This window comes from Carettochelys insculpta, chromosome 4 (genome assembly GCF_033958435.1).
Source record: "Carettochelys insculpta isolate YL-2023 chromosome 4, ASM3395843v1, whole genome shotgun sequence".
Taxonomy (NCBI): domain Eukaryota; kingdom Metazoa; phylum Chordata; order Testudines; family Carettochelyidae; genus Carettochelys; species Carettochelys insculpta.
Genome location: NC_134140.1, coordinates 100929588 through 100944485, shown reverse-complemented (window position 1 = coordinate 100944485; position 14898 = coordinate 100929588). Strand labels below are relative to the sequence as shown.

Sequence of the window (14898 nt, the reverse complement as noted above, 5' to 3'; positions counted from 1 at the left end):
ATGGTTAATCCATGGCTCAGCACCTTAGAGAGCATGTGTACGGAGGGAGTACAACAAGTCTTGGAGTGTAGCCGAAGGACCTCCACCAGGAGGACTTATGAACAGAAATGGACTCGATTTACAGCTTGGTGTTCTGCCAAACAGTTAGCTCCCGTTGACGTTCCTATAACCGTAATACTAGAATATCTATTGGACCTCAAACGAGACGGGCTTTCTCTATCCTCCCTAAAGGTCCACCTCGCTGCTATATCAGCTTTTCGGCATAAAGAGGAAGGGCCCACTGTATTCGCCCACCCTATCGTCACAAGGTTCTTGAAGGGGCTGGTAAACCTGTACCCCCCTCGAAAACCGCTTCCGCCGTCGTAGAGTTTGGACTTGGTGCTCAGCACGCTATTGGGACCACCCTTCAAACCATTAGCCACGGTTCCCCTCCGACTCCTTACGATGAAAACAACCTTCCTCTTTGCGATTACATCAGCCTGCAGGGTGAGCAAGCTCGCGGCAGTGATGGCAACGCCACCCTGCACAGTATTCGCAAAGGAGGCGGTAACCTTATGGTTACACCCAGCCTTCATTCCAAAAGTTTCCTCGGAGTTCCATCTTAACGAACCAATAGTTTTACCCTCGTTTTACCCGAAGCCTCACAGCTCCAGCAAGGAGGCGCGCCTACATCTCCTAGACGTGAGAAGGGTGTTGGCCTTTTACATAGACAGAACTAAGTCCTTCCGGAAGATGGACAGGCTTCTGGTGTGTCTTGCTCCCAGGTCAAAAGGGGAAGACCTCTCTTCACAGAGAATTTCAAAGCACATTGTGTCCTGTATAAAAATGTGCTACGAGCTTCGAAAGACCCCTTTGCTGGCCCCACCTAGGGCTCACTCCACCAGGGCGGTGGCGGCGTCAACAGCCTTCTTCAAGGGCATTGCGTTAAAAGACATCTGTAGAGCGGCGACCTGGTCATCCTACGACACCTTCGCCAAGCACTATGCCCTGCCTCGGGTATTCAAGGAGGATACCCGTCTGTCGACAGCAGTCCTCTCGGCGGCAAGCTGCACATGAATCGATTACCCACCTCCTTACTTGGGTTACTGCTGGGTAGTCACCTATTGTGGAGCACCCACGGGGACCACTCGAAGAAGAAAGAGAAGTTACTCACCTGTAGTAACGATGGTTCTTCGAGATGTGTCCCCATGGGTGCTCCACCACCCGCCCATACTCCCCGCTTTGGATCTTTGTCTGGTGTTTTTCAGGAGCATCCGAGGCGGTTGGTCAAGGAACTGGCAGGGACCGGATCGCGCACATGGCTGGGGGTGCGCAAGGGAGTGGCGCGCGTCGGCGCATGCGCGATCCAATAGAAACTGCTAGAAGAATTCCGATCTGCGGTGCTGGGTGAGCCTGACACTTATTGTGGAGCACCCACGGGGACACATCTCGAAGAACCATCGTTACTACAGGTGAGTAACTTCTCTTTTTTCATCAATGACCTAGAAGAAAACATAAGAACATTACATAAGAATGTCCATACTGGGTCAGACCAGATTATCTTGTCGTCTGACATTGGCCAATGCCAGATGCCCCAGAGGGAGTGAACCAAACAGGTAATGATCAAGTGATTTCTCTTCTGCCATCTATCTCCAGCCTCTTAGTTTTTGACATCTTTGTGAAGTTTTTCACAGTCTGCTTTGGTCTTAACTATCTTGACGAGCTTGGTATTGTCTGCACACTTTGCCACCTCACAGTTTTTACTCCTTTCCCCAGATCATTTATGAATAAGTTGAATAGGATTGGTCTTAGGACTACTGTTGGGGAACACCACTTGGTACCCCTCTCCATTCTGAAAATTTACCATTTAGTCCTACCATTTTGTTTCCTGTCTTTTAACCAGTTCTAAGTCCGTGAAAGGATCTTCCCTCTTATCCTGGGACAACTAAATTTATCTAAGAGCCTTTGGTGAAGGACTTTGTCAAAGGCTTTCTTGAAAGCAAAGTACACTATATCGACTGGTTCCCTCTTCTGCATGTTTGTTGACCCCTTCAAAGAACTTCAGTAGATTACTAAGACATGATTTCCCTTCACAGAAACCAAGTTGACTTTTGTCCAACAAATTGCGTTCGTCTTTGCATCTGGGAATTTTATTCTTTACTGTGGTTTCAGCTAATTTGCCCGGTACTGACATTAGACTTACTGGTCTATAATTGTGGGATCGCTTCTAGAGCTCTTTTTAAATATTGGTGTTACGTTAGCTAGCTTGCATTCATTGGGTGCAGAAGCGATTTAAAGGATTTGTTACAAACTACAGTTTAATAGTTCCATAATTTCACATTTGAGTTTTTTTAGAACTTGGGTGAATACCATCTGGTCCTGGTGACTTGTCACTGTTAAGTTTATCAATTTAGTTCCAGAACTTCCACTAATGATGCCTCAGTCTTGGACAGTTACTCAGATTTGTCACCTACACATGATGGTTCAAGTTTGGGAATCTCCCTAACATCCTCAGTCTCACAGACTGAAACAAAGAATTGATTTCTCTGCTGTGACTTTAGACTTCTAGTATGTGTGTATAAGCAGTTTAAAAACTTGTCACTCTTTATTCATCTGCCCTTTCCTGATATGTTAGATTGCTTTTCATGTGATTGTTTCTCATCTGATATGTTCCATATTTTATCCTCTTCCATCCTCTCCTTTTGACTAGAACCTAGAGAATCTATCAATCTCCTCTAAGTCTCTGTCTGATCCAGATGCTCCTTTGCACGAATCTCTTAGTTTAAAAACTGCTATACTACCTTTTTAATGGTAAGTGCCAGCAGTCTGGTTCCACTTTTGTTTAGTTGGAGTTTATCCTTCCTGTATAGTCTCCCCCATCCCCAAAATTTCCCTGGTTTCTGGTAAATCTGAACCCCCTCCTCACTATACCATCATCTCATCCATGCATTGAGACTTGGAATTACTCCTTGCCTACCTGACCGTACGCATGGAAATGGAAGCATTTTTGAGACTGCCACCATAGAGATCCTAGATTTCAATCTCTCTCCTAGCACCCTAAATTTGGCTTCTGGGATGTGTCTCCTACCCTTCCATATGTCATTGCTACCTACATGTAACACAACCACCAGTTCCTCCCCAGCACTATACATAAGTCTATTTAGATACTTCAGGAGATCTGCAACCTTCACACCAGGCAGGCAAGTCACCATACGATTTTTCCCAATCATCGCAAATCTAGCTATCTGTTTCTAATAATCAAATCTCCCATTACTGACACCTGCCTTTTCCTAATGACGAGTTCCTTCTCCTGGAGAGGTGGTATCCTCTCACACTGAGGATACATCATCATCTGGAAGAAGGATCCCAACTATGGGATGGTGTCCCTCTGCTTCCGTTGACTGGTCTCCTTCCTCAGGCCTTTCATTCTCCTTCACAGCTCAGGGGCTTTTTGATTAGAGATGTGACAATTCTTCATTGTCCCAGAAGGCCTCATCAACATATTCCTTTGCCTCCCTTAGTTCCTTCACTTCAGCCTCCCTGGCCTCCAAACCCTGCACTCACTCTCTGAGGGCAAGGAGCTCCTTGCACTGAATGCACACATTCACAACCAGTCCATGGTCATATATGTTATATTGGATGCAATAAATGGGATAGCCCCCACTCTGCTGCTGGGCTTCTGCCTGCATTCTCTCCTATGGATAATTAGATTATCTATGGTGTTTTTACTTGTGTGTTTGTTTGGGATATAGCTTAGTATAAAAAGTTTTAAAGACTGTCAAAAGTGAATTTAGAGGGAACTAGTTAAACTCTCCTCAAAACTCCCTCCTGTTTGCAATCAGCCTGTTTGCTATCTCTCTGGTCACTTACTAGCAGGCTCTTTAAAGCTCTAGCCTTCCTGATAGCGCCATGCTCTGGCTACAGCTTGACCAGTGAGCAGAGAGTTCTAGATTTCAAATCCTCATTAAGGGCTCACAGCTTCCAACTGCTAGCCTCAGCACATGAATATTCAAGATGGTGATTCTGGCAATTATAGTTCTTTCACTGGAGAAAGAAACTGGTTTTCAGCCCTCAACCTATTTCTACATAATGACATGCTTATCACACAGAAAATACCTGTGGTCCACTGTATGCTGGGCTTTTTTCACTGCCCTATTTGACTTTGGAGTCCTGTGGCACCTTTATAGACTAACAGATATTTTGGAGCATAAGTTTTCATGGGCAAAGACCCGCTTCGTCAGATGCGTGATGAAGTGGGTCTTTGCCCACGAAAGCTTACACTTCAAAATATCTGTTAGTTTATAACGTACTAGAAGATGATGACTTGTTTTTGAAGATACAGACTGAGGTACCCCTCTGATATATTTCATTTTGGCCTTTCTTCAGCCTTAAGAGTGTTCTCAGAGGTCCTGGCACTAGTGATACCTTACCTGTGATGAGTGGTGAAGCTACTTTTCCTGTATCTCAAGAAGTGGCTGCTCAAAGGCTGTTCCCATAATCCATTGCTCTCTTCAACTCAGACAGCCTTTGCTCTTGTCTAGGAATTGGGTTTCCAGCTGAATACAAAACATCCACTTTTATACCTCTACAGAAAATAGATTGTAGGAAGAGGTGACTAGTTCAGGAATTGCGGAAAAGTGGGTGGAGGGCACTGGCCATGTACCCCTGCCCCACCACCCTGCTGTGGCCGTGCCCTGCTCTCCCTCTACACTGCTTCACCTCTTCCTTCCTTCCTGCAATTTGGCATAGTTAAAGAAACAAGATTGTCAGTGAAGCACCAAAAGGTGAAACTACAGTAAACACTTTCATAACTGGTATTCTATTATCCAGAACTCCCAAATAATTGGTATTTTAACTAGAAGTAAATTTGTTATGTTTTCCATAAGTACAGTACAATAAACCCTCAATTTAATGGACCCCGATATAACTGACTTCAGAAATAACAGATGCTTTTTGACAGCCCCCCTGCCACTCCAAATAAATGCCAGAGACTTACCAGAGCCACCGCTGGGGCTGGAGGTGCTGCCAGAACGGCTGGGACTGTCAGGGCTGCAAGGGCCACCACAGCAGTTGGGGACAGAGGAGCGGGAGGATGGCAGTGGTGTGCAGGGTCTCTTCCCCAGCCACGTGTGTGTGTGTGGAGCATGTTGGCACCCAGCCACTACTGCCTGCAATGGCACTGAGCAACAGCCATGGTATTGGATGCTGCTGCCTGCTGGCAGGGTGGGGTGGCCATGCTCTGCCTTTGCACAGGCAACTCAGAGCCAGGGCCTGGAGGAGCTGCAGTGCTGAGAGCTGCAGGAGGTGAAAGGAGCCAGGCCCGCATTCAGCTCCTCTCCTGGTAATGGGGAGAGGGAGATGGAGGTGTGAGAGGAAGAATGGGGCGGTGGGGGGGAGGGAAGAGGGAGGCAGAAGACAGGATTGAACGGTGGGCTGGGAAAGTTATCACATCATCATATCACCCTTCCAATATAACAGACTTTCAGCATTAATGGACCTACTTTCCTCCTTTAATCTGTTAAATTGAGGGTTTCCTGTATATTGAGAGTAAATACAAATGAATACAGCAAATACAGTGAAATGTACAGTTGGTACTACTGTGAGTAAATAAAATACTCTGCATATACTTGTTTCTTAATATCTAATCTTGCTTTTCTTCAATGTTGTTCATTATCAGATATACCTCTCTATTATCCAAAATATTTGAATATCGGGCAACTTCCCAGTCCTGGGGTTGCTGGATATGAAAGAATTCTTTCATAGTTCTTTTAAGTATGTTGTTCTTTATTGAAATTAAAACTCTTTTCTCCCTTTTATCTTCCATGATCAGTTTAACCTTGAAGAGATTGAGTATATGCAATAGTTTGACTAAAATCAGTAATATTTCTGAAGTGATAAATCATAAGATTGAAAGATTTGTCCAGCCTTCCAGTATCTGTTGTTATGGAGGTTTACACTGTTTGATTCCATTATCTTCATTTCTGCTCTGAATAGAGAAGATGTGATTAATATAGTTTGAAAAAGCTAATCTTTATTTCACATGTGGGAGTCTGAGCAAATGGCATCTCAACTGAATAACAGACTTCTTAATATGCCTCATTTGCTTCTTTTCCCCCCTCAACCTTAGTTCACCATTCAAAAGTGGCACTTCAATGGCAAGCCGTCTTTGCAAGGCTGCAATGTTAAGTCGTTTCAGACTGCTTGCTAAGGAAGCAAAAAGAAATGATTTGCTTGAAGTCAGCACATATCATGAAGCAAAGGTAAGGAAAAAACAGTCATTTCCATTTTATAGTCATTTTAAAGGTGTAGAAAAGTGACAAGCAAAGATTTCTAGTATATTGAAGATTTTATGTGAATGCTTAGAAGTAATGGCTATTTGTCTCAAAGGGTTGCGGATTGGTTATTTGCAAGCAGGTTGTGATGGAGACCACTCACCTTTCATGACTGCCTACTGTCAGTTGTGTGCAAAACTGCGTGTGCAGACTCTACTCCTGGTATCCCCTGCCAGATGCTAACCACATCAAGTGGGTCTTCAGTAGCTATTCCCTCCAGCCAAGTCTCACGCACATTCAGCATGCATGAAAGAATCCCTTCTGGAGTGACAGATGTCCCAGCAGGGCCAGTCATTGTGCTCATTGGTATCTGCAGTCCTGTCTCTGGGTTCAGTTCTCACACATTCTGGGCTGGCTTTCTTTCTTCTGAGAGATTTTTGTCTTGAGCCATTTTTTGATTTCCCAGCTTATTCACTTGTCAACTTCAGTTCCCTTCTGGGGTAACAAAGGTTCAGTGAATGGCTATCTCCAGAGTCTTCAGCCACATACCTAGGCCTGCTTATAAATACAAGTCCCTTTGTTGGGCTTTTTGATCCAGGGTCATATCTTTTCCCTGGGGCTGAAGACACACATCCAGTGGGAGCTGCGGAGCTGCTCATTACTCTGGGTTCCAACCCAGGAACCCTATAGACAGCAACCATATACTTCTTCCTCTGCATGGTTGCTGCTGCTTTTCTCTGGGATGCTTCCAACACAGTTCGATCGCCTTTGCCTGTTACTTTAGGTTACAGTCCTTGGATTCTACTCATCATGTTCCCTGGGTCTCCCTCAGTAATCCTTGCCTAGAGAATCTCTCCATTTTACCTTGTCTGGTCCCAGCCAGAAGCTGATCTGCTCAAGTCCTTCAGTGCCTCTTAACTGAGCCTTCTATTCCTTGGTTGCTTCCCTGCAACCTTTCTGTACAGGCAGTAGGACCTACCTTCATTGCTCCTTTTCTGTGGTGACACGTGGTAGGACCTTAAGGCCTTAAAGAGCCAACACAACCCTCCCAAACAGAAATCCCATGAACTATAAGTTATAGTGAAATTCTCCTGGATTTCACAAAAATTACTTAGTTGCTGAATCTCAAATTATTGTTCAAGTAAATGTTAGAAGGGCAATACAAAACTGTTTAAGAGTACAAATTGAGAAATATTTTGTTGGGTTAAAACTTTCATATTTGAACTCTTTCTGCAAATGATTGCCTCAGTACAGGCACTCTTCTCCCCGGAAATACTCTAGTGGGGAAGGATTATCAGACATAATGGTGAAGGTGATAATTCAGCATCAGAATTTGGGTCTGAGCATGGACTTTTGTTCCTTGGTCTGAGAACACAAAGGCAAAAGCTACACTGACGTGAACTGCTGGCAGCAGTATGCAAAGGGGTGGTCTTGAACATGGAAATAGCCACTTATTTGCATATTCGCTAACCAGCAGATGCTGCCACTGACACAAAAAAAACCTGTGTAAATGTAATTCTGCTGGTGAATCCCCCCTCTTTTGTTGGTAACCTCTTATGCCTGATTTTTTTGACAGGTGTAAAAGGCTGACGGCAAAAAAAAAGGCGGGGGGTGGGATTCACCAACAGAACCACGTTCATGCAGCTTTTTTTTTTTGTGCTGATGGCAGCAATCTGCTGGTTAGCAGATATGTAAATGAGTGATCCTTTGCATTTTCAAGACTGCCTACTTGCATATTGCTGCCAGCAGTTTGTGTTAGTGTAATCTTAGTCTTAGAGAGCATTAAGTGAAGAAAGAATGCTGTTCTAATTAGCTGTATAATCTTGGACCCCATGGTTCTATAACAACTTCCCCCCAACCATCAACATCAACCATGGGCTCAGTCCCTTTTGATGTCTGATGCCTCCTTCACTATTTCCTTCTATCTTTCCCTGTCCAGTGCAGTGTGGCTTAGTTTCTGTAGGTTAGGTCCACGCCAGTTTACTATAGAATCTACCCATTCCCTGTGGGGTCTGCCTCTCCTATTCGAACTACCCATTATGCCTAATACCAGGGTTTTGTTTATCGTTCATTCTGCAGATCTGCCCCAATAGCTGTAACTTCCATTGTATAACCTGCAGTAGTTTCTCTTTCAGTTGTATCTTCGTATGTAAGCCCTCATTGGTGACCTTCTGCATCCATCCTATTCTCAGGATCTTTCTATAACAACTCTTCTTAAATGCCAATATCCTTCTCTTCAGATTTTCATTATCACCCACGTCTCCCATCTGTACAACATGCTGCTGAATACTCCCATTTTCAAGATGCTCAGCTTTGTTCCTAAGCTAATCACTTGGCTTTTCCAGATCTTATCCATTGCCTTCAAACTCACTCTTGCTTTCGCTACTCTGGTCGCTATTTTCTTCATGTACACTAGATCATATGTTATGTTGTTCCCTAGGTACGTGAACTTTTCTGTGTTGTCTAGTTCGATCCCATCTACACTGATCTTCCTTCCTATTTCCTTATCTCCACACACCATTGTTTCTGATTTATCAATGTTCGTAATCAGTCTCTACTGCATCTCTTCCTTGCTTAGCACCTGCACTATTCTTGCTAGCTTCTCTTCATCTTCCTCAATAACCATATCATCAACGAATCTTGTCTCACATCTCTACTTTGTTCTAAACAAACTTTCCAATTCTCCAGACATTCTCACCACTGCGTCCGCATTGTCGTTGATATCTTTCAAGAACTGCATCAGTCTATCCACTCCATATGACCCCCAGCACCGCCCAAGTCTCTTTCAGAGATATACTGTCAGATGCCTTCTGAAAATCAACGAAGCAATTGTAGGTGTTCTGTCATTGAGTTTTCTCTTCTATCAATCTTAGTGCCAGTATCTGCTGTATGGTACTTCTATTTTTCCTGAATCCCACTTGCTCATCCACTAGATATTCTATCTGCTATCTCAGTTTTTCCATCAGTATCATCATCAGCACTTTGCCTAGATGACTTGCTAGGGCAATTGTTCTGTAGTTCTTGCACTCCAGTGCACTTTCTTTCTTGTTTATTGTCATTAACACGATCTTGTCCATTCCTTAAGTGCCTTACCTTCTTTCCATACTATATTACATACTTGGTGTATTTCCTGAACCATATTTACTCCGCTGTATTTGATCATCTCTCCTATGATCTTATTTCCAGGACTCTTGTTGTTCATTAGTCAATTGACTGCTCGTTCTACTTCCTCCTCCTAACCCCCTTACTGTAAATGCAATAAACAGTCTGCTCCTAACAAGGAGCATACATTCATTACGTTACTAACCTGCCATATACTGCCTGGGGAAAGCTTGCTCGTTCATAGATCTGCTGAGAAGCAGAATACCCAATCTTACTTCAGATTATGTTTGTGCCCTACAGGTATTCAACTGTTTTTGAGACGAAACACATTTTTTCCTTTTTTCCGTGAGCTTGCACATAGTATTTGCTCTTCTAATAGATGCTGTGACTTCAAAGTCAATTTTGACTACAGTTTTATTTCTGTGATATTTGTTGTTTTAGATGTCATATTAAACCTTTTCAGTACTTTCAAAACTACCATTGCAAATTTAATATTCTTAGATTTATGCCATACATCACTAAATATTAACAAGGCATAGAGAATAAGTAATTAAACTGATAGTGACAAACATGATGAAAACAAACTACAATTGATTTTACCAGATTTTCCCTGTCTAGGGCTGCTGCTACACTGCCATTCTCCCCAGCAGAGGTGCCATGGTGATGAGGCAATGTGAAGCAGGCTAATGAGGTGCTAAACTGCATATTCGGTGCCTCATTAGCATAATGGCAGCCATGCTAACAGACTTCGACATTATCTTACTCCCACAGAACTAGATTGGAGTAAGGGAACGTCAAAGGGAGGCGCTTATTTTGAAGCTGCCCCTATCAACACTGTCAATCTGCAATTTGAAGTCTGTTAGCATGGCTGCCATTATGCTAATGAGGCACTGAATATGCATATTAGCATCTCATTAGCCTGCTTCACACTACCTCATTACCATGCCATCTCTGATGGGAGAATGGTAGTGTAGCAGCAGCCTTAGACAAAAAAGCAGATTTGTTTCTTATAATCTGTCAAGTCTGCTCTGTTTTTTTCACATTCCGTGAATAATGGCATCTGAATCTTTTTTCATAATCATGTTTTGCTGTGGAATATCCTAGTGACCTAATGTATTAAAAAGGATAAATCTTGTGGCCCTCTGTAACAGTCCTTTAACTTTGTTCCTCTTTAGGTTAAGTCAGTATCCTACCAGGAAGCTAAACGTTTGCTGAAAAACTACTTAGAACAGCATGGCTATGGATCGTGGATTCTGAAGTCTCCACGTATTGAACAATTCAGCATGTAACTACTAAACTGATATATTGAGATTTTTGGCCTGTTTAAATAAAGTTAAGCTCATGAGTATTTATATTTGGCTACAAGTAGTCTTAATCTTTCAAATCAGAGAAATTTATAACAATAATAAGTGACTGGCTCAATTACTTTTGTCAATTTAAACACAAATATTAGACTACCTCTTGTAACAAACGTCTTACTCAAAATACCAGTATGTGTCTTAGTCTCACAAAGCTACTATGTAAGCGTCTTATCTGTATCAGTTGGTTCTCTAAAGACCCTGAGGTTTTTCTTGTCAGCTTTGCAATGTCCCAGATTATACATTGACTCTTCCTGCTTCTCTCAGTTGTTTCTTCAGTGAAATTTCACCATCTTCAGAAGATGCTCTAAATGTCCTTGCATGGTTTAGTTGTAAGAGTGTAACATGTTTTGATCTCAGAAAAGAATCTCACTAAATTAATGAAAAGTGACTATTTTTAATAGTGACTCTATTCATCTTTTGTTTGAGTTAATGTAAGTGAGTCTTCACTGGAGTGCCTTAATTTAGGGTTAGCTAAATGGAATGCTTTATTATACACTTTCTTATAATGAAAGCTTACTGTATACTTGGAGGCAAAACTTCAGTGTTGTTAATATCAAACTTTTATTTTACAGAAGTGATATTTTTGATGTTTCATTGTTTAAACATTTTAGTGTCCTAACTTTCAGGCCATGTCTACACTTAGTAAAAACTTCTAAATGGCCATGCTAATGGCCAAATTGGAGGATACTAATGAGCTTCTGAAAAGAATATTCACTGTCTCATTAGCGTGCTGTCGGCCGCAGCACTTTGAAAGTACTGCGTTTTGCTTGCGTGTGGCTCATCTACACAGGGGTCCTTTTTGAAAGTACCCTGCAAGCATCGAAATCCCCTTATTCCTATTGAATAGGATTCCCCCAATAGGAATAAGGTGATTTCGATATTTGCATGGTCATTTCAAAAAGGACCCCCGTATAGATGAGCTGCACACGAGCAAAACACAGCACTTCCGAAGTCCCAAGGCCGGCAGCATGCTAATAAGACGCTGAATATTCATTTCAGCGCCTCATTAGTATTCTCTGATTTGGCCATTAGTATGGTCATTTTGAAGTTTTTACGAAGTGTAGACATAGCCTCAGTGAGTTTAATAATAATGGAAAAGTACATGCTTGATAGTGTTGGACAGCGAAGTGTTTAGCCGTAGTAAGCATTATTTAAATAATGGTGGAAGTTTTTCCTGTATCGCATTTAACAATGACCTTTGCTCTTGACATGGAAAAGGGACCTGGTTGTTACAGCTCTCTGAAGCCCACAATGGACCTTATTGACTTTTTGAATACTTTGAGGAATGAGAATTCAACCAGCTTCGGTCTTTTTCCTGTGTCCAAGGTGTGTTAAAACTTCTGAATTAGATTCTTTCAGAATCAGTGTTCAGTTTCTTGGTGATGTATTTGTTAGTGAATGATATAATTTAATGGGTTTAAGCATTGTTTTCTGTTCTAACTCTAATTTATTAACAAGTTATCAGAACAGACATGATCCCTACAATTTTCACTTATCTAGATTAATATTAGACAAGCTCCACTATTTAAGCCCCATGGTTGCTTTAATCATTACTGCAACTAAAGCTATCTTGTCTTATAAAAATGACATGTCTCACTGAGTGTCTTAAAAATTTTATGATTGGCTCAGCAGCTGTTTTTCTTTCTCTTTCTGATGAGTGTGTCCCAGGGCAGATGTCTACTCCCCTCCCCCCCCCAAAAAAAAAGTTTACAGACCATGTGTTACGTTGCCTTCTGAAGTCAGACCTAAATAATAAAATCACTGTCCATCCCATGAACATACACCATTTGTTTTTATACCAAAATATCATTTCAGTTGGTGTTCTCTTTTAAATATTCAATTTCCCATAGCACTGTTTTTTTCATCTCTTCATATTTTCAACTGGTATGAAAGATTGATTATTATTAGGAGTTCTGTTTCAGACCAGCAGTAAACATGTCCCTCATTCATTTAAAGAGCTTGTTAAATGGAAACATATAAAAATAAGACTGGGCATGTTTTAGGATAACATTAGCTCATAACTGTGCATATTCAAAAACAGTTAAAAGTATTTTTATTGTATTTCTATCACTGGCCTCTATTTAAGTTTCTAGGTAGTAGTAGTGTTTGGAAGTGGTAGTGCAGCATTTTGACACAAGTCTCTCCACTAAAAATTATTGATTCCAGCAACTCATTTCTGTAGGCTGCAGACAGCCACCAGATGTTAGTGACTTTAAATCTGGGGTACCAATGTAAGATATGGTCAAAACATTGATAAAGGGGTGAAGAGTATGTTCTATAATAAGTTTATTGAGCAAATTCATTCCATAGGTATAAAGCATCAGTTGCAAAACTGTTGGGTATAGTTTCTTTGTTATAGTAGTAATATTGATATTTGCTTTTAAGAAAGAAGAGTTTAAAAAAGTATTACAGATAAATATGTACTCTTTTATGTTTTTTATGGAAGGTTATACGTGGAAAATAATTAGTTTAGTTTAATTTTGCAGTTTGTATTCCACTCAAGATGCTGAAAGCAAGACTTACATTCACTCATTTTCCTTTTGTCTTCAGAGTGCAGTGCTGTACATTGAGTTTCAACTTTTTGTTGGTGAAGGGGTATTCTAAACAAAAGCATTTTCCATTTGTGTGTTTATATCAGTACCTGCTTGTATGTGGTTGAGTAAAATGAAAAGTAGGACCTTCAATAAAACCAAGACTTCCATCAGATGTGGGTTTTTATTTTCTTGATGTAGGGAAGATGGTTTCCATTAAGAGCTTTTTTTTCCAGAGGTGAAAAGTCAGTGAATTTAAAACTACTTCGTGATTGCTCGTGTGCATTCCAATGTGGGTGTGCATGTATGCGCATGCCCAGTTTCTGGAAGTCTTTTTCCCCTAGCCCATACCCATTGGGTTGGTATGGTGCTGTTATGGTTACAAATACATACACTGCCTGACTTGCTCCCCACTTGGTTCCTTTTCACCATAGTGACCGTTGTTGGAAGTCCCTGTGGTTTGTGGGAGCAGCCTTTGCTTTGCTTTGTAGTTTACTTATCTGTAAATAGTTAATTGATTTATAGTTCATTAGTTAGACAGCGTTATTGTTCTAGATAGTTGTTGTTCCCGAGTTGGGAGGCTGGTTGTTCTTCGAGTGCTGTCCCTGTGGGGGCTCCAGCACCACAGTACAAAGACTTCTGCATAGCAGTATTGAGTGGGGCTGTGAATGAACTGTCCCAGCATGTGCCATTTGCACCACCAGGCAGCGCATGCAGCCCAGCTCTTTCCTCAGTTGCTGCTTTGCCTCCCTCAGCTACACACAGCAGAGTCTCTCTCCTCTTCCCTTGGACCTATAGACAGGACTTAGGCTATAGTTTAGTTCTTGTTAACTGATATTTACTACAGTTGGAAAAGAAAAAAAGTAAGGAAGACAAGAAGCAGGGACTTCTCCCCCTCCTAGTCAGTGTCACTTCACACTTACACGCATCCCTCGTTAATCGAGTACTTTACTTACAAGTACTCTCTAAAACAAGGGACACACATACCTATCTTCGCTCACTAGACGAGTGAGTTCCTCCTACCAATATGAGCTTTACCCCTCTCCCTGCGGCTCCAACCCACCACCGGCTCCGCGGCCCCAACCAGCCGCAGCCTGAACCTGCTGTTGGCCGCACACACCCAACCTGCTGCAGCCTGACCTCCCTGCCAGTGCTTCACACTCAAGTCGCTGCAGTCTGACCCTCCCCCCGCTGGCCCCACACACCCAAACCACTGCAGCATAACACTCCCACCGGCTCCATGGCCCCAACCAGCCACAGCCTGACCTCTCCACCGGCCTTGTACTCCTAAACCACTGCAGCCTGATGCCTTCCCCCCGCCCAGCTCCACGGCCCCAGTCTGCTGCAGCCTGAAACTCTGCCAGCCCCACACACCAAAACTGCCGCAGCCTGATCTCCCTGCTGACTCTGTGGCCCCAACCAGCTGCAGGGCCTCCTTGCCCTGTGGGAAGACAAGGAAGTCCTGCATCAGACAGAGGTCCAGCGCTGGAACACGGTGGCATTTGAGCGCCTGGCCTAGGACTTCACCAGCCGGGGTCCAAGGCCAGGTAGGACCAAGGTCAAGGAGCTCTAGCAGAGCTACTGCCAGGCTTGGGACATGGCTGGGTGGTCAGGGGCCGTGCCCACCAGCTGCCCCTACTTTAAAGAACTTGA

The 14898-nt window shown here is 42.7% G+C and overlaps 1 protein-coding gene across 2 annotated transcripts in view; it reads left to right on the top strand.

Moving 5' to 3' along the window:
* Positions 1–10642, top strand: part of ADAD1 (adenosine deaminase domain containing 1) — a 37326-nt gene extending 26684 nt beyond the window's left edge. For both annotated transcript variants that reach the window (XM_074991945.1, XM_074991944.1), the window contains exons 11-12: positions 6107–6239; positions 10529–10642. In XM_074991945.1, the coding sequence (XP_074848046.1) occupies positions 6107–6239; positions 10529–10642 (247 nt within the window). The remainder of the gene's footprint in view (positions 1–6106; positions 6240–10528) is intronic.
* Positions 10643–14898: the final 4256 nt, after the last annotated feature.